Below are 22978 nucleotides of genomic sequence, written 5' to 3' on the forward strand. Positions count from 1 at the left end.
AGGGAAGCTGAGAGCTGTGATGTGTCCGAGAGCTTGGCTCCTGCCTGTCCCGGGAAGGGCACTCGGGCCGGTGCTGCCCGTGTGGGAGGTGACAGCGGGCCACTGTGGAGCGCTCGCCGCTCACATTCTCCCTGGTGGTAGCCGGGGCTGGGGGCGTCCACATCGTGTTTTCCAGCTGTAATTCTGCATATAATGGTGCTTCTGTGCCCGTGCCCCTGAGGTCGCGGAGTCTCACCTTAGAGGGGCCTGCTGTTAGGACGACGTCACGGTCATAAACAGAACATACAAGGTAACACCTTGACCAGTTTGCAGTACAGTCGGGCGACATTAAGCACATTCACACTGTTGTGCGACCATCCCTTCTCTCCGTCTCCCGAACTTTCCCACCTCGCCAAAAACCTCTGCACTGATTCTCCATTCTCCGCCCCTGCAAACCACTCTTCCTCTGTCTGTCTCCATGAACTTGATGGTTCCAGGTGCTTCACGTTTGCGGACTCATACGGTAAAGTCATACGGCTCTGGGGACTGGCTTGTTTCACTGAGTACAGTCTTCGGGGTTCATCCGTGTTGTAGCCTGAGTCAGAATCTCCGTCCTTGTGGGGCTGAATAACACTCCCTTGCGTGGACGGGCCACATTCGGTTCTTCCGTTCATCCGCCTGTGGACACTCGGGCTCCTTCTGCTGTTTGGCCGTGAACATGGCCACACACGAGTCTGTTCATTTTCCTGCTTTCTGTTCTTTGGGGTGTGTTCCCAGAAGTGGCATTTCTGGATCAAACCATGATTCTACTTGTCAATCTTTCGAGGAGCCACGTTCCTCTCACCCCCTTGTCAACACTTGTCACTTTCTAGTTTCTTTTTGTTTTGTTTTTCACAATGGCCGTCCTCATGGGTGTGACTTGGCCACAAATCACTAGACATTTGTTTGCAGTAGAATTACCCTGTGATAATGAACCCAGAGGGGCTGGCTCCGGCGACCTGACAGGCCAAGGACGGTTCTCTGCGTGGAATATAAGCCTCATGTGGACGGTCTCCCTCTGTTTCCAAAAAGAGAGTTTAAAAGTCTGAGTGATTCCATTTTAGATGTAGAAACCAAAAGGTACAAAATTCAAACTGCATTGAAGGCTATAACATCATTGCCACACAAAAACTAGTTTGGTCTGCAAAAGTTGTATTGATTTTTTTTTTTCTTGTAAGCTTTTACAGCAAATTGGATTTTAAGAGTTTCAAGTCCTACAGAGGAAAATAATTTGTTCCCCAGAGAGAACTTTATGTCAGCACTATGTCATCACCCCTAATAACTATATTAAAGGATGAATTTTAAAGCAGCTCACAGGAAAGCCGAAAAAAAGAATCCATTTTCTAGCAACTTCATTAAATCAAAGGGTGATGGAAAATGCATATTCAAAACATTACCTGTGATTTCGCTTTCATTTGCAAATGTTTGGAAACCCATATTTTAGTATCACTGATTGAGTCATGCAGTCATTAAAAATAAGAAGTTTGGGGTTATCAGGATGCTGTCTTAATGTTTTCGTTTGTGAGTTTGTTTGGTTTGGTTTTTTTCTGGAAGCTCCATCAAGGCAGAGTGAGTCTTTCTCTGGGGAATCCCAAAGACTCACTGGCAGAGTTTCCATCACTGATAAGCAATAAGCACATCTTGGTGCTGAAACTGGTTGTGAAGGCAGGTTGTTAAATCCCAGGCAGCTCTTGGCTCTGCTCTTGACATCCCCAAACCAGGATGATGCTGACCCGCTTCGCCCAGCTGGGAGCCAGTGGCTGCAGGCGTGTCGGGCCTTCCTCTATGTTTACAGCCGATGCCAGGTCAGAGTGGGCTCCAGCCCCTTCCTCAAAGGCACAGCTCTGCCCTTCCCCAGATGCAGCTGTTTTACTGAGCATCCCTGCCAAGGCCCGAAGATGAGTCCATACAGACCATACACCACCGCTGTGTTGTGCACCTACGTCTCTTTTGAGACGACAAAGACAAAAGACCGGACTCACGCCACATCCCCAACTGATAAGGGGCTCAGCTGTTGCCCTGCAGGGGTGGTGCTCTTGGAGCACTGAGCTCTGCTCCCTGATGTGCTGTGCGCTGGTGGGCTGTGAGTGAGTGCAGGGGACACACGGGCAAACTTCACATGCAGCACTGCTGTTCAGAAGGGCGTCTCAGGAGAGCAGGCTGTGTGCTCATTTTGAACAACCCAAGGTGTTACTTTGGGGATGTCTTCTCTCCTCTCCCCACTCTGGGCTCTGGGAGACTTTTAAGAAATGGAGATTCCTGGGATCTACTCCAGAGCAAACCAGGACTCCAGAGGTGGGGTTCGGGAACCAGCCCAGGAGATGCTGATGCTCATCCAGCTTGGAACCCACCGAATTACAGGGTCCCTGGAGATCGCTTCAGGCCTCATTCCATGCCCCATGTTTGTATGTTAAGCACCCAGTATGTTAGAGTGTTTGCGCAGAGCATGTTTTTACGCAGAGCCGGGGCTTAGCCCCAGTCGGACACAGAACAGAGGCCAGAAGAAGAAGGTTGTATCTGACAGCGTCAGGGACCTGCGGAAGTGGTCAGTGCTCGTTCCCTCTAGATGTTGCCTGCCAAGCTGCCGCTCACACAGCCCCAGGGACCGAAACCAAAGGGTCTTCACTTTAGTCCAGCCGGTAGCTTCTGGTAGGTCAGCGCGTCTGGCCCATTAAGGCTTTTAGTCAAACCAACAAGAAAACAACAACAACAAAATGCAGAGACATTTAGACTGCATTTTACGTATTTGAAAATGGTTGATTCTACACAACAATGCTTGTGGGAACTCAAGCGGCTGGGCTTTCACCTGAGACGGCACGCCCGCCCTCGACTCCGCACCCAGAGAGATCCAGCGCGTCGGCCATCCCACCAAAGGTTGTCTCCGGCCTGCCTGGGCCATGCCCCGAGGCGGAACTCGGGAAGCACAAGGATTACTGTGAGCGTTTTCTAGTGTGGAACCTGACCACGCTGCGGCGAGTTCCGGGGAAGCTGCCATCTGTAGGAGTAATTCACGTGGAATGTCAGAATGTCTTCTCCATCGTGAAAGCTCACCTGTACGCCCATCGTCCTCTTGGCAGTCACCGGCCAGAAGGGGACGCCTGGCCCGAACCCTGGTGGGGAGGCCCAACTGTCAGCGAAACAAGCTTTGAGCCCGTGCAGCCCCAGGGCAGGCTGGGTGGGCTGCCGGGCGGGCTGTGACATGGGGGCCCTGACTTCTTCTGTCTTTCCCCGGAGACCACAACAGGCAATAAATAGCGCCTGCTCCACATGGCAACCAAATACATTTTTATGCATTGATTCATCTTGATAAGAGTTCTCAAATTTGTTCACATGAAATTCAATTGTGTACTTATTATCCTGCTTCCTAATAAATCTGCTTATTTAGGTAGGTGTTCTGTCATATTAGGGAAATCTGTTTTTAATCAGGATTTTGATTTAATTATAAATTATTAAGAGGAAGCCTCTTAGCTTGATTGCATTGAGGAAATGTCTAACTCCTGGTCCACCCATTGGGGGAAAGCAGAGCCTGGGGAGAGAAGCCCTCCTGAGAGCCCTCCCCACCCCCCAACAGCAGTGATTCTAGAGGGCCTCTGGGGCTGGGGAATGAAAATGTCTCCCTGCGACGCTTTTAAAGGTCAGCTACATCTCTGCGCTTGGGAGTGAAGTGTTGGCACGGATATTTGTGACAGCAGTGTTGGCAGGGAAGCGATTATTTTTAGTTTTAAGGAAGAATAGATTTGGTTTTCCTTTCCAAATAAGAAGATCCTTCAGGACTATAGATCACATATAATTAGATTTTTTTTAAGTTTTAGAATAGGGTTCTCAATTGCCTAAAAAGGCGATATTCTGAACTAAAAAAATCTTTGTGCTGTGCCATGACCCTTTGCTAATAGACCAAGTTACAGCTAAACAGATTCAAACTGCAGTTCTTTCCAGATTCACGTGGAAGGCACAGATGAGTTTATTCTGGGGTTGGTCGGCCAATGGGAGTCAGGCATAGTCACCGAGTGGCCATCGTGTGCCCAGCACTGCACTGAACGTGTCCAATTTAAAACACAAAGGATTTTAATTTGAGCATTTTGGTCTTTGGGGGTAATGTGCCTGCTGATGACTTTGATTCACGGTTTGATTTGGAAACAAAACAGTTGCATTTTGCACACAGCGCCACTTTCTGCCTGGTGTGCACGCCTCTCTCTAAGCCATTAACCAGGAAATAAGGAGTGTTGACTGCTACGTTTTTCAGATTCCGTTTTTGGCTGAAGGGATCAGGATTCATGGAGACAAAGTCACTGAAGCACTGAGGCCATTTCATGAGAGAATGGAAGCCTGTTTCAAACAGCTGAAGGAGAAAGTGGAAAAGCAATATGGCGTCCGCACCATGGTAAGTGGGGAGCCCTGCAGAAGGGCAGGTGGGCGTCTTTGCGTCACATTGTCCAACTGTGTCGGGCTCACAGGCAGGGTGAGTAAGAGGTATACGTGATGCTTGCTGGGGAAGTAGGATTTGAAGGACCTCGGCCCCCTCAGAAGTCTGTCTGCCAGTAAGCCAGCAACCTCCTTTCAATAACTGGAAATGTCAGGGTGAGTAAGCCTTCATGAGTGTGCCTGATCACCAAGCGCCCTGCTCGCCTGCCTCGGACACAGTCTGTCCTCAGTGCGGTGGGGCCACAGCAAAACTGCCCAGAGGCCCATGGGCCTCAACTTTGGCTGGTCGTGGAGGCCACTCTTACAGCCATACCCCACACACAGAGGGGTAGGGAACACACATGCAACAGTACTCATGTCCTGAGGCAGAGCTGGGGCCTTTGTCCAGTCCAAAGTCAAAGTCGTTGGAGAGAGTTGCTGGGATTACTGAAATTGTCATCAAAGACTTTAGGTCTTAAAGGCGTGGTTATGGGTCTGAGCCAAGAAAGGTAAGCTGGACACAGTCAGGGGAGGAGGTGAGGAGAAAGGCCTGGAGACTGGAAATCGAATGGCAGGCCCGAGGCCGTGCAGACATAGCCGTGCCTTGGATGGAAGAGAATTCACAGGAGAAGCTGGAAAGGTGCCCAGCCTCCAAGAGCCTGGAATGGCAGTGTGGGGCAGGAAGCTTTGCTATGGATGAAGGGCAGAACTGGGCTTTTGCTAGGAGTTTGTAGAAGTTTCAAGTTTGCGGCTGGGTTCAAGCTCATGATTAGAGTGGCTTGTGATAGGCAGTGATGCAGACTGGCCGGCAGTGAGAGCCTGTGGCAGGCTTGAGATGCTGTTGCGAGCCACGCGTCAAAGCCACCTGGGGGCGAGGCCGAGCACCGGAAACCAGAACGCCACACAGTGGTCTCTGGGGGCCTTGGTGGGTCCGAACTTTGGCCATCCCTGGACTCTGGAGATGTCCGGCACAGCAGATGATGCAAGGCCTGCTTTCCGTGATTTTCAGAGGGAAGCAACAGTGTGACACAAAGAGGCAGCAAGGCTCCGATCTAGAAGCCCAGCCCTTGGCATGAAGGGGTGAGGGCGCATGTGGTCTCCACCTTGCTGCCGACGGAAGGCGTGCTGTCGGAGGCGCTCCGCTGCTCACATCGCAAGGCACTCTTCTCTCCTTCCGAAAGGACCAGGTGTCCGATGTAGGGCACCATTTGGGGTTCTTTTTCGGCGCAATTCCATCCGTCTGCCAGCAGCTCTCTGTTGCTCTTCCTGTTGAACTCACTTCTTTTCCCCACACACGTGGCTCACTCAGCAGACACTCGTTCAGACTCACCGTGTGCCAGGGACCTTTCCATGTGCTTCACAAGTACGAACTGGCTTCATCCACTTAACACTATGAATGAGGCACCGCGGTCATTGTCATTTGACAGATGGGGAGAAGGGGGACATGCGGTCACACAGTAACAGTGGCCACTGCGGCCACTGATGGAGTTTGAAGCCTGCTGGTCTGACTCCCAAGTCTTTGCTTCTAGCCACCACTCAAGTGACACGGCAGAGGTTTCCTTTTTCTTGCTCATGTGGTCGGAGGCTGGTAAGAGGCTGAGAAGCCCCCAGAGCGGGGCTATTGGGCTCTGAGCCCACTCCATGCTGGCGCAGCCTACCCACCCACGCCCGTGTGTCCCCAGCAGAGTGTGAACCTGACAAAGCCAAGAGAGTGCAACCTCCGGGCTCTGGTCTGAAAACTTAGTGCATGGGGACCCAGGGCAGCCAGCCCAGCAGGAGCTGAACAGGCTTCGGACTGGAATGCCCTCATGCCAGCCAGAACCCTTAAGGAGGGCTTTATGGCGTCAGGGCTTGTGACTCATCGCGGTCGGAGTCGAGGGGCCAGAATTTCGTAGCTCCTCATCCTGCACCTCTTCCCAAGTCTAACACAGCTCTTAAGTCTTCTAAGAAACAAACACTTGTGAGATCTCAGAGTTTGCCTCCTAAGTGAAAGTCTTCCCTTTTACCGCTCATGTAATTTATATTTCAAAGTGACAGACACCTGTCTGGCTCACCACATGTCCTTCCTGTTCCGTTCTCTGCCGGGATGCGTCACGTCTGTGCGGGCTTGCTGCTGGGCCCAGGGGAGACGGGGGTGTTGAGGGTGTCCCCCTCCCCATGGACAGGTTTCCCCTGTTCCTATGCAGCCATCTTTGGCCGGAGGTGAGCAGTGTCCTCCACATCGTGGGACTTGGTCATATCCCCCAAACTGCCCGCCTCTCTGTGGGGGCAGCCAGCGCAGCCCCCCACCCCTGCCCAGCTAGGGGCTGGTCAGGCTTACTGGGATTGAGGAGTAGAATTAAGGGTGTATTTCCTCCCGTTGGATGCTTTGTTGGTTGGAGCTGCCTTCCTGGGTCCTCCGTCCTGGGAGCCCGCTTCCCTCGAGCAGACAGAGACAGACAGATGCCCTTGTCAGGTTCTGAGAAATGCGGCAAATAAAAAGCAGTCTGGTATGAGCCTTTCCTGTCTTATCTACTCTGAAAACTTGCAAGCATCTCAGAATATTTGGAAAAGCAATATAGTACCATCCTGTTTTTAAAAAAAAAAAATGGATTTAAAAATAAAAACCCCATAGAAAAGACATAAACCATTTTGTCAATTTTTCTGATCCAGCCAAAGCCATAGATAGAAACAGAAGACTTGGACACCCTCTGACTTCTTAATCCATAGCCGGCTTCACCAGACCCCGGCTCCCTCCCCGCTGGCCTTCACCCTGCCTGTGCTGGGGCTCTAGGGGGCCACGGCTCCCTGGACAAAAGCTCGCGCACAGCCCAGCTTCTCCAGATGCATAGGGAGTGAAGAGTGCAGACCCCGAGGTCCCTGAGGAAAGGGCCATGAGCACCTCCTGCATTCAGCACCAGCGCCTGTGTCTTCCAGAAAAGCAACGTGCCTGCTTCTCACCCTACCCCGTAAAACACTGGTCGCCTCAACGAAATTCAGCCCTGCCCACCCGCCCCTGATCTCTGGGCAGTAGGCAGGTGTGGGGGTCAAGGGGGGGGGCATTTGGGCACAGTTGGAAGAAAAGGACAGAAAACACCTCAGAGCCTTTTGGGCAGGGTGGGGCTCGCTTCTTGTAAAAAGCAAAATGAGTGTTTGCTTCAGGCCGTGATAATGACAACAGCAGGGACAAGCTACCCGAGGAGAGTGCCAAGGCCCCGGGGTTCCAGCTGCCTCCTCCCATCTCGTCCTCACACCGTCCTCTCGAGGTGGGATGATTCATCCCTGCGTGCTCTGGAGAAAGCCGGGGCGCAGAGTGGTTCGTTCCTTCCACGCGTGGTGCCAGGTCACATCGTCGGTCCCAGAGCTAAAATTCTAGCCTAGTTGTCACTGCCCCACCCCCACCCCTGCCAGACCTGGTGCCAGGATACGGGGCCACCAGATGACTCATGTCATGACGCTGGGGCTACACCTGTCAGGGCTGGGAGAAACTCCGATTGCTTCAGAAGGGGGAAAAAGTCCCAGTTCTTCAATTTTTAGAGGCTCTACTCAGTCAAGACGGAATTGTGAGACAAATGGCCCAGTGGGCGCCCTGTGGGACCCAACAGCGGCTTCTGTCCCTTTTGACCAGACCCCTGCTCCTGCCACCCCCCCCCCTTGTTCTACGGATAGATCCGCCAGAATTGCAGTTTGCTTCTCCAGAGACATCACCAGCCCTTTGTGGTCAGAGGGAGGATGTTCAAGGCTCTTCCTGGACTGAGGTGGTTCTTCCTGGCCGTCGCCCCCTCCTGGTCCATGGCTGGCTCTCTCCTCTGCCCTGCGCACCTAACATAGCTGGGAGCGGCATTTCACCAGAAAGACAGAAACCATCAGGCCAGGAGCGGGGCTCACGGCACCAGGATGGCGGACAGTCACGTTTCTTCTCTGTACGCTCAGCTGCATTTCCTTGAATGCGAGTCTCCCTGTGGCGGATAGACCATGGGCTGTGGAGGCAGCATCCTCCCAGCCGCAGAAATCACCTGAGCTTGACCCCGCTGGCTTTCTGCCCTTCTGCTCCCCGCCTGCCGCCACCCCCCACCCCTGCCTCCAGTCCAGGGGGGCTCCGTGGAAATGAAACCCAAGGCTGTTGCAGGGGAGGGGCGGGAAGGCGGCCCCCCAGGGTTGGCAGGCGGCTGCTCGGATTCCGCCCCCTCCCCGTGAGCCGCCCTCAGATGCTGCTGCTGTGGAGGAAATCGTAGGGGACAGTGTGGGCTTCGAGAGGCAGAGGCTGCCCGCGGGTCTCAGTCAAACCATGAAGAGGGTCAAATCGCACCGAGATGCAGAAAAGAGCGGTGGCCAGGCGGGGCCCCGGGGGATGCGGTGGTCAGGCGGGCCTAGAGCAGCAGGCAGGCCTCTGGCCTGACTGTGTTGGGAGGGGTGGGACACGGACCGTCCTGGGGTGCAGGGGTGGTGGCGGGGAGCCACGGGTCCGAGAACCAGGCCTTCTCCATGACTCGTCATGTGTCTCAGCCTGAGAAGAGCCTCCCGTGGACCTTGAGTTGCTAGATTTTGTACAAGAAACGTGTCCCTGATTTGGACTAAGTTATACTTCATTTCCTTTCTGGTTTCCTCACAAGGCCAGTTAGTGACAATGGACGTTGCCTTGAAGGGGTGCGATGGCGCCATCCCTGGTGCCAAAACCAAGACCTACCCTCTGTGCAGGCAGACTCCAGCGACACGTGGCTCTGAACTGGGGCTTGGCAAACCGGGGCCCGCTGCCCTTTTTGTAGCTCAGGTTTATCAGAACGCAGCCCTGCTCACTCGTCTCTGTGTCGTCTCTGGCTGCTCTGATGGATGAGCGGGGTCGGGGGACGGAGAGCCTAAAACCCGTCTGGCCATTCACAGAACGAGTTTACCAGCTCCTGCTTTAAACTGTTCTTTTGTGGTGGTGACCCTTCTACTCCTAACAAGAGAGCGAACAGATCAAGTTGTAGTTCACATGCGAAACACCTCTTGAAGAAATGGGCCCACTTTTCAGATGCGGAAGTTGTGTTCAGTGTATCACCAGCTGCGGTCCTTAGCCCGTCTTCTACCAGTGACGGCCCGAGGAACTGGCTTCGGAGCTGTGGGGCAGGGCGGTGGGGAGGTCAAAGCTGCACAGAGAGGAAGGGCCCTCCCTCCTCAGGTCAAAGGAAGGAGCCTCTGCAGCAGCTGGCCTTGGGGCACAGGGACGCTAGCGTTTTCCAGGTAATTAAATAGTGACATGAGCTATAGCGCAGTGAGTCGTGTTTGGGTGATAGAAATCCTACTTCAAAGAGAGGATGGAAAATTCCATCCAGAGGCCATTTTTCTCCAGAATGCATCTCTAGTTCACGGCCTGGCTGGGAGGAGGAGCTTGAGTGGGTCCAGCCGTGGCTTCCTCGGCCCCGCTGTACTGGCAGGGGAGCAAATCTGCCTTTAAATAAGCGGCAGGAGTATCTTACTTTGTACTAGAGTCAGACGCGTGACTCGGTGATCTGTGTGGTTTGTCAACGTGCAGAGAGGCGCAGGGTTCATCTAAGGGTCCTAACAGTCTCTTTAATATAGATGCTACTCCACAGATTTCTTTCCTCCAGATGCGACTCTGTACATTTTCTGGTCAGTACATTCTACGATAGCTCTCAGACGGGTTGATGGATTGTAGTGTTGGTTAAAAAAAAGGTGCACTTAAAATTTTAGAAAAATAGGGAGGTTACTATATTTTTCACAATATCAGGTAAGATTTCAGAAAACCCTGAAATAATCGTCATTTTCATCTTTCACTCAGGACGAGAGTATGCACTGCTCATCAGGTGTGGACGGTTTTGGTCTAGAAGCTCGGTTGCTAAGACCACTTGGTCCCAAGGGTCTGACCACAGGGGCCAGAAGTCTTTTGGCAAAGAGCATCAAACAAGCCTCCCTCTCTCTCTCTCTCTCACTCACTCTCTCTCTCACTGTCAGCCCTCAAGTCTGGATGGCAGAAGAGGCAGCCGTCCCCGGTCCATGGTCCGGTCCTTCACGATGCCTTCTTCATCCCGGCCTCTGTCGGTGGCCTCCGTGTCTTCCCTGTCGTCGGACAGCACCCCTTCCAGACCGGGCTCTGATGGGTGAGTCCTCCCAGCAGCAGGGAGGGGGCATAGAGGGTCCTGTGAGCAGCCACTGGGACTGTGGGTTTGTCTGATCACAGCGGAGGATTTTTCTTAAAATCGAAACCATCTTTGAAACTAAAACCCTCCAAGACTTGGCAACTCGTGCCCACGATGACTTTCAGGGTCTTGTGAGTTTTTGAGAAAATATTCTTTGGGTAAGGTTTCCATCAGATTTTAAAACACTGCAGTGAGTGTTGATTTAGTTCTGTTCTGGAAGTTCTAGAAGGAGTGTCTACATTCCTTGCTGGCTGTGTACCTGTACTTTTCCTCTCCTGCTCATTTCCCTGGTATCAGAGCAGCGCAGAACTGTCTCACACTGTCAGCCTTGAGGGCTGGCAAGGCTGCCTTCCATCTCCAAGACTTCTCTGGAGACCCCGGTTTTGCTGCTGAGCACCCAACAGCACAAAGTGACCTCAGAGCGAAACAAGAAGCTAATAGACTAGTTAATTTTGGTTGAGCTCCCACTGTGTCTCTTGTATTAACTTTGAGTGTTAAAAAACATCAATAATTTTTTTGTGGTTTTGAGTAACAAACATGTTAAGTTTGTTTTTATTAAATAAAAAGGAAAAATGTGTCCTGCCGTTTAAACCCCAGAGAACAACTGCTTATTATTTTACTGGTGAGTTTGCACAGTGGTGTGTGTGTACAGCCCCATTTGGTTTTCTGTCCATTGCCTCACCAAACCTGCAGGCTCCCGGCCTTGGCCACACACAGACACACACTTCCAGAGCGCCCCAAGGAACAGCTCAAATCTATGTGCCCTTTTTTGCCGATGACCGGTGTGCCCAGTGGAGGATTGAAAACTAAACCCACTTTTTTTTTCTGAATAGTAATTTTTATCAGTGTCTGCTACTTACAAAGCCAAATCCATATGGAAATTCTCAATTTAGAAGTATTTAAATCATGTGTGCTTGTCACTTAGAGCAAGATTGCTAAAGAAATTTAATTCAACTTTTCCCCAAGAAAACCCCCAAGCTAGTTATGAAAAGGTTTTTACATTTCCAGGAACGTAGGGGCGACGGTGGAAATGGATCTAGCGCTTGTAGATAGAGGTGTGGTGCATCACACGTGTGAACTGAATGCGCGCCTCCTTCTCCCAGGAGGCGTTGTTTAACCTTGAACTGGAAGGCATCTTTATTAGACTCCAGATTTTTGTTCGTTCTAGGGTTACCACCCTTAGCTGTGTAATTAATGTGGAGAAAATGAGACTTCGGTCCCAAATGGCACAGGTTACATGCAGAATAAAGGTTCATCCTGTCCACAGGTGCTTCTCATAATGTGAAAAATTTTAAACGTAACCTGCCTTTCTCTTGGCTCTTTGCGCACCCATCAGGATGTTTACAGCTATTCCCCCGGAGATGAAAGATGTCCACTGATCTTATCCCCCACCATGTTAATTGTCTCAAGTTATACGAAACCTAGAATAAAATCTTGAGGATTATTCTGTTTTTATTGACTATATCCTATATGTTCTGCTCCTCCTTCCTGTGCCTTGTTTATTGTTTAACTGGAAATATATGAAGTTTCTGAGATATTTTCATACCATTATCCATGTTGACCCTCTCTCCTAACTCCTTCCTGCAGCAGAGGCTGTAACTTCAACCTCAGACTGTCATTTCTTCTCTCTCCTGGTGGCTTACTAGGACAGAAATAGGATGGACCTCCCCTCATCCCTGGCTGCCCCAGTCTTGTGTTAAAATAGCAAACCACAGTTGCATGTGGAAGTGTGTGCGTGGTCAGCTTTGACACATGCCCTAGAAGCTAGTCCAAGGCCCGCCTACTCAGTAGAACCATTAACATGGTTTTAGACCAGCCAGTTGGCATTAGTAGGCCCAAGGGCAGTGGTGTCTTTTCTTTGTCTTGAGACTGGGGATGTCCAGCCCACAGGGCTTAGGGCATGGCGAGACTCCCCAGTAGGTGGCAGAGCCAAACCCCAGGTCTTCTAGCTTGGTGCTCAGCTGAAAAACTGAGGGCCTCTCATGTACCTGCGAGCAGGAATCTGCTAGCTTCTCCCCGAGTCATCCAAAGGGCTTTCAAATTGACGTACCTGTAATCTTGAGCCGGCTGTGGGAACTTGGTCAGAATCGAGATACCAGAAATTTCTTTGCATTAGCATCTGCCTATTCTTACTGCAGTTGGGATATTTTAGTATGAATCTCTGTAAGCGAGGGCGCCCCTTTTGAAACATACCCCAAATGCCTTCCTCCCATCAGACATCTGCGATCATCTCTTGATGTCATCGTGCCCTGTCTGCTCCTCAGACTTCACATCTCCCCGGTCCTCCTGTACATGTTCTGCTTCTTTCCACTTTGTCTCTGTTTCTTTCCAGTTCGATCTTGTCGGGTTGCACAGTCTCTCTGTTACAGCTGGTTAATATGTATCTTAATTCCCCCTTGGCCTCTCTTTATAAATCATTCCTTTCCTGTAGCCACGTTCCCAGTCAGCGCTTCGCGTGCGCGGGAACGCGCTCACATTCCTCCGCAGGTGAGAAGCTACTGTTCTCCTCCTCCGAAGTCCTGAGTGGTTGAAGGAACCGTTTCTTCTAGGTTTGCTCTGGAGCCTCTCCTGCCAAAGAAAATGCACTGTAGGTCCCAGGACAAGCTGGACAAGGACGACCCAGAGAAGGAGAAGAAGGACAAGAAGAAGGAGAAAAGGAACAGCAAACATCAGGAGATGTTCGATAAGGAATTTAAACCCACCGATGTTGCCGTGCAGCAGTCTGAGGCCGTGATTCTTTCTGAGACGGTAATTTTTTTTTTTAAGATTTTATTTATTTATTTGACAGAGAGAGATCACAAGCAGGCAGAGAGGTAGGCAGAGAGAGGAGGAAGCAGGCTCCCTGCTGAGCAGAGAGCCCGATGCGGGGCTCGATCCCAGGACCCTGAGATCTGAGCTGAAGGCAGAGGCTTTAACCCACCGAGCCACCCAGGCGCCCCCGAGACAGTAATTTGTCCCCACTCCGCGGTGGCTTCTGGGACCTACCTCTGCTCCACATTTAGCCAATGAGGCTGTCAGTTGGATTTCACTGAATTTTCTGTCAACCAGTCACTTTGCAAATCTGAGGTCTCCCTCGACCCTCCCCTTGTATCACACAATGCTGTGGGGCCCCAGAGGCTCAGAGAGGAGCTGAGCTTCTCTGGAACGTTCTGCCTTAGCAATCATCCCCATCCCAAAGGGGCTCCGCTGGGTCTAGGCTCTCTAGACTGCATGCCAGTCAGACCGGCAGGCACATGCTGCTTGGCTGTCTGAGGGCAGAAGGCCGATTCGGGTGCCACAACATGGCCTTCAAGAAGGCAAATGCCCTTCTGAGGCCTTTAGACACAGCTCTGACTGCTGTGTGAGTGTGGCCGAGGGCATCAGAGCACGGGGAGGGGACTGGCCAGAGGCCAGTGTTCATGCCCAGGCACTGGGCCTCCAGCAGCCGGACGGAGAGCCAGATGGTTCCTGGTGAACCACCCAGTGTTCTCTGTCCACTAGTCTGGAAAGCTGGGGTGCCGGTGACCTTGCTGACACTAGCCGAGGTCGCCATCTCTTGAGCTCAGGATAGAGATCTCAAGTCTAGAACATCAGAACTGGGTGGGGGAGTTAACAGAAGCTCAGGATATTTACCGGGGTCTGGACACACCACATGCCCTTTCATGTGTCTTCATTTAAGCTGCCTTTTAAGCTGCTAAGACCAAGGGCCTGAGGGAAGTTGAGCCTCATGGGAGAGCTGGTCATAGTTAAATTGTGTGAAAAGGGGTCAAAGGTCAGGCCAGGCACTTGGCCATTCCACACAGGGTCTGTCCCTCCCTGCTTTGGCCCTGTTGGCTTGCAGGGACACTAGCAGAAATGGAGTGAGTTCAGCCAAAGTAGGCCTACCGTGCCCTCGGCAAGTGCATAGAAACGGGCGAGGGTCAGAGCACTGAACCTGGTTCCCCGTCAGCCTCTCATGACTCAGAATAACCACAGCCATGGTGGCCCCGGGGACAGGAAGCCCGACCTCTGGCTGGGGGCAGACTCACTGTGCTTGGTCCAGCCCAGCTACCTATCTCTCTCCAGAGGGACTTGTCCTCTGGAGGACAGGGGTCAGCGAGGTCTGTAGCACTGAGGGTAGGACCTGGAGTTTCCTAGGCCAGCCTCCTCGTGCCTGGGACCAGCCAGGGGCCGCAGGACAGAGCAGGTGGGCAGATCGGAGGCAGGTTTGCTGGAGTGGAAGCTGCAGCCCTATTCCCAGGGGCAAAGCCAGCACCCACTAGTGCTCCCTGGGCCTGCCAGGGTGGCCTTGGCTTTCTGCCCCACACTGGCCCTCGAAGCTATACCTCTGTCACTCCGGGGGGCTGGGCTAAGTTTCCTGCTTGATTGGCCTCATCACCAGTCTCGTGACCTTCTGCTCAGACTCAGAGCCTGCGGCGGGACACCGAGGAGGGGGCGGGGGGCTCCGGGGCAGTTTGCTTCACACCAAGAAAGCATCCTTTGATGTACTGAGTCATCAGAATGTGCCTCGGGGGATAGGACTGTCACCAGTCCTCGTGCACATTCGTCCTGTCCAGGCCGCCCTGCCCCGCCCAGGCCCAGCAATATCCGGTGTACCTTGGCTCATGGAGGCCTCGCCGTGATCGCGGCCCTCACACTCACCTGCCGTTCTCCCTGAGTGCATGTGTCTGTGTCCAAATTCCCCCTTTTCATAAGGACACTAGTCCTGTTGGGTTAGGGGCCCACCCTAATGGCCGCATCTGCAGAGGCCCTGTTTCCAGGTAAGGTCACAGTCACAGCTGCTGAGGGTGAGGACTTCAACCCGTGAGTCGCGGGGGGAAAGCAAGCCATGGCAGACCCTGACTGTGCTCCTTCCTCCACCGTAGATAAGCCCCCTGCGGCCCCAGAGACCGAAGAGCCAGGTGACCAGCGTCACTGGAAGCGAACGGCGTTTCTCAGTCTCCCCGTCGTCACCGTCCCCACAGCCGGTGCCCCCTCCGGTCACGCCAAGGGCCAAGCTCAGCTTCAGTTTGCAGTCGAGTGAGTGGAACATTCTCCACGTTGGAATTCGCGACTTTGCTCTGGGACCCCCTCCTTGCCCAGAGGCTTCCAGTTAGGCTCGCCTCCTCCCCTTCATACAGATAGAGTTTCCACAGGCACCTGGGTCCAGGGAGTCCCCTCGGGCTTCGGCAGACCAGTCTTCCCAAGTTCCCGGGGCGGAGAAGTGAGCTCTCAGAACCTCCCTGTGGGCCCGAGAGGCGCATGGACGGCCTCCCTCTTTGTATCATGGGGTACGAGCCGCAGGAGGGTCTTGGGCATTCCTGCGTTGAGGCAGAACGTAAAGTGAAAAGCATTTCCAGGCTATTCTGAAGAGCTAAGCACATAACTAATTTTTCTAGTTTCTCCCAATTTCTAGGGTTGCCGTGACTTATTACCCTATACTTGTTGGTTAAAGTGACAGAGATTTATTCCCTCACCCTTGTGGGGGCCAGAAATCAGAAATCAAGATAATAGGGTTGCTTCCAGAGGCTCAAAGAAAGACCCTGTTTCATGCCTTTCTTGCTGTTGGTAGCTTCTGACAGTCCTCAGCGTTCCTCAGCTTCCAGTCTCTGCCTCCCTTCGTGTGGCCTGCTGTCCCTGGTGCTCTGCTCTTCATACAAGGACACCAGACCTTGGCTTTAGGACCCACCATAAGTCAAAGATGATTTCCTCTTGGGATCCTTAATTCATTTCATCTGCAAAGAGCCTATATTCAAATCAGGTCACATTCTGGGGTTCTGGGTGGACATGAATTTTGGAGGGACACAGTTCAACCTACTACCAGTGGTAATCAGCTTTTCACCGCTAAATCCAGGCCTGCCAGAGAGGAGAGGTCTTGGCAAGGGGAAGGTGTGCGGGAGTGCGGGCCACCTTCCTCCTCGGGAGAACCCGCCTTCCTTCCTCTGCCCTGTGCAGAGGGTCTGGAAGGCAGGGACTGTTGTCCTTTGCACCTGGTTTTCTTCTTGCTGAAGGGAGCGGTGGCCGTTCTGGGGACCGTCAGGTGGGGGCCGGCACTGCGGCTGCGGACAAGCCCAACTGAGGGACAGCTTCCCGGCCGCTGGGAAGCAGATAGGCTCTGTGTGTTCTATCCTCATATCCTTACACTATTGCCCCAGAAGCTGCTTCTGAAAATATTTTATTATCTCCTTTAATAATTAAAAAACAAGCTGCACTGCAGCTGGGAAACAGTTGGCGGTGTCTTGACATTAGACCTAGGATCACCACAGGCCCCAGCAAAGCCACTCCGAGTCTATACCCCAAAGAATTAAAAACAAGGACTCATTGTATATGAACGTTCACAGCTGCGTTCTTCACAGAAACAGAAGGTGGAAACATCCCGAGTGTTCCTCACCCAATGGATGAATAAACGAGACATGCATCCAAAGACAGTTAGCCACACGGTGGAGTAGTACTCAGGCATAAAAAGGAACAGACCTCCATCATGAGCGAGCCTCAAACACGTTACGTTCAGTGAAATACACCAGAAGCAAAAGGACAAGTTTGCTAGGATTCCACTTATGTGAAATATCTAAATCAGGCAAATTCGTAGAGATGGTAGATTAGAGGTATCAGGCTTGGGGGGTTGTTGCTCTCTGGGGACAGTGTGCATTCGGGGTGATAAGAAAGTTTAGAAATGGGTAATGGTTGCCCAACACTGAATGTAATCAATGCCTCCAATTTATATAATGAATTACGGCTAAAATGGCAAACTGTGTGTTCTGTGAAGTTTCACAAATACGCAAGCGAGAAGTGGTGAGGGCGGTCCCATCGGATGTGTTCTGGCTCGCTGCCTTGGCTTCACTGGTGAGCCTCCCTCAGAAACCCACAGCTCCCCCGGAAATTCTTTCCCCTAAAGAAGGATTTTTCATCCAGTGGGTGGGTGGGAAAACCTTCAAGAGACCCATCAGTAAAAATGTCCATTTACCTCTAATATAAAAGAAAAACACATTTGTTTTTCCAAGTCTCCACAAAGGTTGAGAGTATCCTATCTTAATGATTTTACTTCCATTTGAAACCGGCTGTTTTTTCAGTTGGCTTTAAAAATCAATTGTACTTCCCCCTCGGCTTCTGGAAAAGTAATAGCCGCTGTGCCCGTGACCGCTATAACGGTCTTCCAGACCGTTGTGGGTTTCCGTGTCGGGAGAGACTTGAAGGCTGGATGACTGGCCAGCTGCTGCGTCGCTAGCTTTCCCTTCCTGCAGCCCTCCCAGTAACAGCCACAGGACACTGGTTCGGGCTCTGAAACCGCCAGTGTAGACAGTCCTTGTGACCCCCTGCTGTTTAGATGCCACCACGGCACAGAGGCTTGAGGAGGGGTCAGGAGGGGCCCTGGCTTGACATGGCTGTGTTTACAATGGATTGATGCCTCCTTTAAACTCGGGTTTTACATGTCTTCACGGCGCTTAGTATTCTCATTCTAGAACATTCCTTTAGGAAAGGATCCAACCCTTCCCCTGCTCTACCCCTCCCAGCTCACCTTCTCCATCAGCCTCCCCTGCCTCTCCTGGAGAGAAGGTGAAGCAGCCGTGTGGGCACTCGGGCCTAGTGGCCCAGTTTGATTCTAAATCTGTCCGGTTTTCCAGGTTTGGAGTTGAACGGCGTGAGCAGCATGACCGGGATGGACACGGCCGAGGTCCCACCGCCCCTTCCTCTCAAAGGCAGCATGGCAGATTATGGGAACTTGGTGGAAAACCAGGATTTGATCGGCTCACCCACACCCCCACCCCCTCCTCCTCACCAGAGGGTAAGTCAGCCGGGAGCCCGAAATGTGGGTTTTTAAAACCGTTCCCTCCTCCACCCAATAGGAATCCCTCCTTCCCGATGTTAGCGTGCTTGCGTTGGGCCGGCCCACGTTTGATTTTGACAAAAGAGGTCAAAGTGAGAAGATCTCTGTCTACGGGATCTTGGCTCTGTGGCACCCAACCCGCTCTGGAAACACTCCTTAGAGATCCAGCCCGTTCCTCTCCTGGTTCTCAAGGGTTTTTGTTCTTAGGAGGCCATAGGCCGAGGTCAGCGTGCGCGCTTTCCCCCCTAAAAACCAATATAAATCCTATGGACTCTTTCTTTCTTTCTTCCTATGGGTACTTTTCATGGGGTGTTCTGCAAGTTTATTATCTGCTCCTGTGAGTGGGGCAGGAGAGAGCGGGGGTTTTCTTACGGTACATGTATTTCATTCTTCCTCTTATATAAAGACACACACCAGCAGGGGGCTTCTTCTTGGATGCTGAAGGGATGCTGACCTTCTGAGACCTTTCAGATCAGCCCTCTGTCCCCAGAGATGCCATGATGGGGAACTGGCCCTGGAGATGGGGCCACGTTCCTCCCTGATGGCTCTGCAGGAGGCTGCGATGGTTCCATCAACCACAGAAAACAGGAGTCTGACCTTTCCCGCTGACTTTTAACTCTAAGTTAGAAGGAGAGAGGCCCAGGGAGTCGAGTGAGAACATTGATTGTTTGGGGTGTTGTTTTCCTAACAGCTTAGTTAACCGATCACACCTTTGTTTTCATACCTTTATTTAATTGGAAAAGCAGGACTGTCTCCTGGGTCTCTCTACACCACTGAACTGAAAATTCTGAACTTGGAAATATGACCCGATCTATTTTGTTACAGATCAGTGCAGGGGCAACGTGTTCTCATCTCCAGTGCCTTCTCTCCATCATTCGAAGGGACTGATGCCACGTGCTGCTGGGTCAGGAAGGAATATGTGCGAGCCTTGGCTCCCCTTAGAAATGGTTGTGATTTCAATTAGATTAATTACCCAAGTCTCGTTGCTGTGTGTGTCTTGATTCCCCTGCAGCACGAGAGTGAGTTCCAGTGACACGCCTGTGGATTCGTGGGTCTTAATCCGCTGGGGGGCGGTGGTGTCTCCAGGGCGTCCCCCTCTGAGCAGGCCTTGCGGGCTGTTGTAGGGGACGATCGCTCATCTGCCTTCGGAGGATGATTGATACCTCCTGTCGCTGTCATTGATCGGCCTCGGGCTTGTGGCCAACCCTGTCTCTGGTTGTCGCCACTTGAAGCTGTCATTTCTTTCCCAGTGACTCTTACAAGCAATAATCTGACCTGTCACTTTGCTTCATTGCAATAAATCCGCTGTCCTCCTGCCTGGCACAGGGGCATCTCCAGCATTGTGCCCGCGTCTGGCTGGGTTCACCCGACTCACTCCGACCCCCCGTGGTGGCTGGCACGCGTACAGAAGCGACCATTTCATCACATCTCGAAATAGGTGTTTGCTTCTGTTTTTAACCGTTCTGACCGACCTTGAGAAAACTCAAGAGTCTGTTTGCTACTTCATTTTTTATCACGTCTCAATGTCCGTGCCTCAGCTGTGCATGTCTCTATTTACTCTCTTCTGTGTGTTAGGCATGGGGTCATCTCAGTAGTGCCCTGTCTGGGAATTGGGAGGAAATTCGGTCACTAGCAGAGAAACTGCGGTGTCGCCGTTCTGTCCTTGAGACTTCGTCCCTCACGTTGCATTACACATGAGCCTCCGCCGAGAGACGCTGCCACGAGACCCCCCTCGCTTAGGTGATGGTGTTCTGCGATCTCCGATAACTCTGCCTGTGTCCCATCTGTCATATTTTCTTCCGTCCGCTCATTCGAGGCTTCATTTTCTCCCCACGTTGACTCATTCGCTTACGTGTTCGGCCCACGTGTATTTACAGAGCATCTCCCACGGGGCAGGAGTCTGACTGTTGGGAGGGTGCGGCCGGCTGCCCTCAGTCACTGACGCCCGGACAGGTCCATGAAGCAGGAGGTCTCCCCATCACCTTGGCAACTGTCGAATCCTTTGCAGGACTCCAAGGGCAAACGGTGGCCCGTGGACCAAGCACAGCCACTGCCTTTTCTTTTTTCTTTTCCAGAGAGACAGAGAGTTGGGGGGGTGCAGAGGGAGAGGGAGAATCCCAGGCAGACTCCCCACGGAGCACAGAGCCTGACGCGGGGCTCGATCTCACCACCCTGAGTTCATGATCTGAGCTGAAATCAAGAGTCAGATCCCTAACTGACTGAGCTACCTTTTTTTGGTAAATAGTTCCAGGGAGCCCCAGCTGTGTGCACTCTGTGGAGGGTGTGTTTCCCCCTTGAATAGTTCAGCCACCCCCTACGCTGCTCTTCCCCCCAGTTTGCAGTTTGGGAAGAGACTGGATGGAAAACTGCCTTTAAAGGGGTCTCTTGGCTAGTGGCCACAGGTGCCCAGCTGACACTCTCTCGGGAAGCTTTTCCAGTTCCAAGAGCAAAGGGAGGGCTTCTCACCCACCCCCGGAGAGCCTGTCCCGAGACCGCTTTTCCCTGTACAGTTGAGGAACATCGTCGGGGGACACGAGCCAAGGCCCATGGATCCTCATCAAAGGGCACTTGGCTGGGTCAGCTCTGACCCTGGGATCCCCTGGCTCTTCACCATTTAAACTGCCCAGTTCTGAAACCAGTCCGTTTCCAGGGGCCCCGGGGACTGAAAGACCCTGGAATAAAAGCCGCCAGGCAAAGAGCAGCGGTGTCCCTTCTCAGGTCCATGCAGACAGACGGCTGATGCGCTTTGCAAAAAGCAGCTGATTGGAGATGCCAGGAAGGCCTGTCCCCACCAGCTGTCCAGCCGCAGGGCCCACGGAGAGGGCCGTCCCCTCAGCCCCCCGAGGGTGCGGAGTAACTTTCCGTGGCCGCCCTGACTCCGCCGCTGGGTCCCACCCAGAGCGCCTCACTAACGCCGCCCCTGCCTTCTGTCTGTCTTCCAGCACCTGCCCCCTCCGCTGCCCAGCAAAACCCCGCCGCCGCCCCCGCCAAAGACGACGCGCAAGCAGACGTCGGTGGACTCGGGCATCGTGCAGTGAAGGCCTCGGGCGCTCCCTCCTCTCCCTCCGCGTCTTCTCCCGTGTCTGCTCTTTACCTCATGGGGCCCGTGGTGTCGGACACGTGGTGGGGTCGCTTGTCCTGCAGAGGAGCCTCTTTCCCGCTGTGGCGTGAGCGGCCTTCTGCATCGGGGAGCGGCGTGGATGTAGGTCCGGACCGTCCTGTTGCGCTTATCGAAACTGGCGGCTTCTGACCGTGTGTGTCTGGAGAGAGCCCGAGTCTTGCCCGGAAGCCCTCTGTCTGTGCCACGTGACACGAGCAGGGAACACGGTTGACCCGGGTTTGGCGCAGTACGAGGGGCGAGGCGGTCCCCTGTGAGACCATGTAGTGAGTGAGTGCTCATTTCTCCCAGGGCCGCCCCCAGGCTGGTCCCCGGAGGGTGTTGACTCAGCCGTGGTCCTGCGGGTGGGATTTTGTGGTCAAGTGTATCTTCAACCTGTATGGGGCGTTTAAGGTCAGCCCTTCGGAGGAGGGCGACAGTTTCCTGATTTCCTTTGGTATAATTTAAAATAGGATTATTTCTCAGCTACTGAACAGTTACTAATTTATGGAGTGGAAACACCAGAAGAAATACCGGATCAAGAGGAAGAGGGAATACAAGTATAGGAAGTCCATTTTCTTTCTTTTTAAAAAGAAAAGGTCCATAGCACACAGATGGCTTTAATTGATGAGTTCTTCCTGTCCTCAGTCTGTACAGAAGTTTGTATATATGGTGGTTCTTAGTTCCGGCTATTGTGATAGGCTTCCACACATGATTCTCCGTATGTGTTCTTAATTTTTAACTGCTGGAAGTGTAAAAAAACACAAATTAAGTTTTGTTGATTTTTTTCCCCCTAAGCGCTGAAGTCCTGACAGTGTTGGTGGACGATGATTTAAAAAAAGCAAAACAACTAACTTTGTATGACCTAATATTTTTATTCTGTCATCTATATTTTTTTATCCACTAGAATCATGCTACTCTCCTAGTAGGCTCAGAAGTTATTCATTGACAACAAAAAATAAAAAGCCAGTTAAAAAGACGCAGTGTCTGAACACTATGTTTTTATCCCTTGGTGTGATACAGTGTATCTCCAAATGCCATTGTTGTGTTTTTCTTTCTTAAAGAGCTTTGTGATTTAAATTTAATTTAATTTACATTAGATTTGTGATTTAAAGAGCTCACCTTTACAGATGTGTGCATGTTTCTTAACTGCCTCTGCTATCTCTCACTTGTGGCCCCACCCTGATCAACAGCACCCCAGTCTGTCCCTCCTGTGTCTGTGTGTCCCTACAGAGGGAGCGGAGCGGAGCCCAGCTTGCTGACGCTCCCCCCTGAGCCCGACGCGGCTCCGGCTGCGCCTCATTTCTGCCCCTGAGAGCCTCTCAGCGGCTGACCTGAGCGCGGGTTCTGTTTGATGCGATGCGCCATTCGGCATCAGCCTGCAGAGCTCTCTGGATCTTCAGTGGTGAGAAACAAAGACGGCGACGGGCTGCTCTTTTCCATGTAAAGCTCACTTGCCTGTGCCTTCCAGATGTGTCCCTGTTGCCACCACAAGAATGCGCTCCACGGCCCCGTTAACCAGACCTCCAGGGAACCTGCCGCAGAACCCAGGAGACTCGG

The 22978-nt window shown here is 52.4% G+C and overlaps 1 protein-coding gene across 2 annotated transcripts in view; it reads left to right on the top strand.

Annotated features, from left to right (window-relative positions):
* Positions 1-22397, top strand: part of DOCK1 (dedicator of cytokinesis 1) — a 491527-nt gene extending 469130 nt beyond the window's left edge. For both annotated transcript variants that reach the window (XM_032314015.1, XM_032314016.1), the window contains exons 47-52: positions 4262-4399; positions 10354-10499; positions 13088-13286; positions 15383-15536; positions 18119-18279; positions 21264-22397. In XM_032314015.1, coding sequence (XP_032169906.1) covers positions 4262-4399; positions 10354-10499; positions 13088-13286; positions 15383-15536; positions 18119-18279; positions 21264-21359 — 894 coding nt within the window. In that variant the 3' untranslated portion in view covers positions 21360-22397. The remainder of the gene's footprint in view (positions 1-4261; positions 4400-10353; positions 10500-13087; positions 13287-15382; positions 15537-18118; positions 18280-21263) is intronic.
* Positions 22398-22978: the final 581 nt, after the last annotated feature.

This window comes from Mustela erminea, chromosome 14, assembly GCF_009829155.1.
Source record: "Mustela erminea isolate mMusErm1 chromosome 14, mMusErm1.Pri, whole genome shotgun sequence".
NCBI classification, from domain to species: domain Eukaryota; kingdom Metazoa; phylum Chordata; class Mammalia; order Carnivora; family Mustelidae; genus Mustela; species Mustela erminea.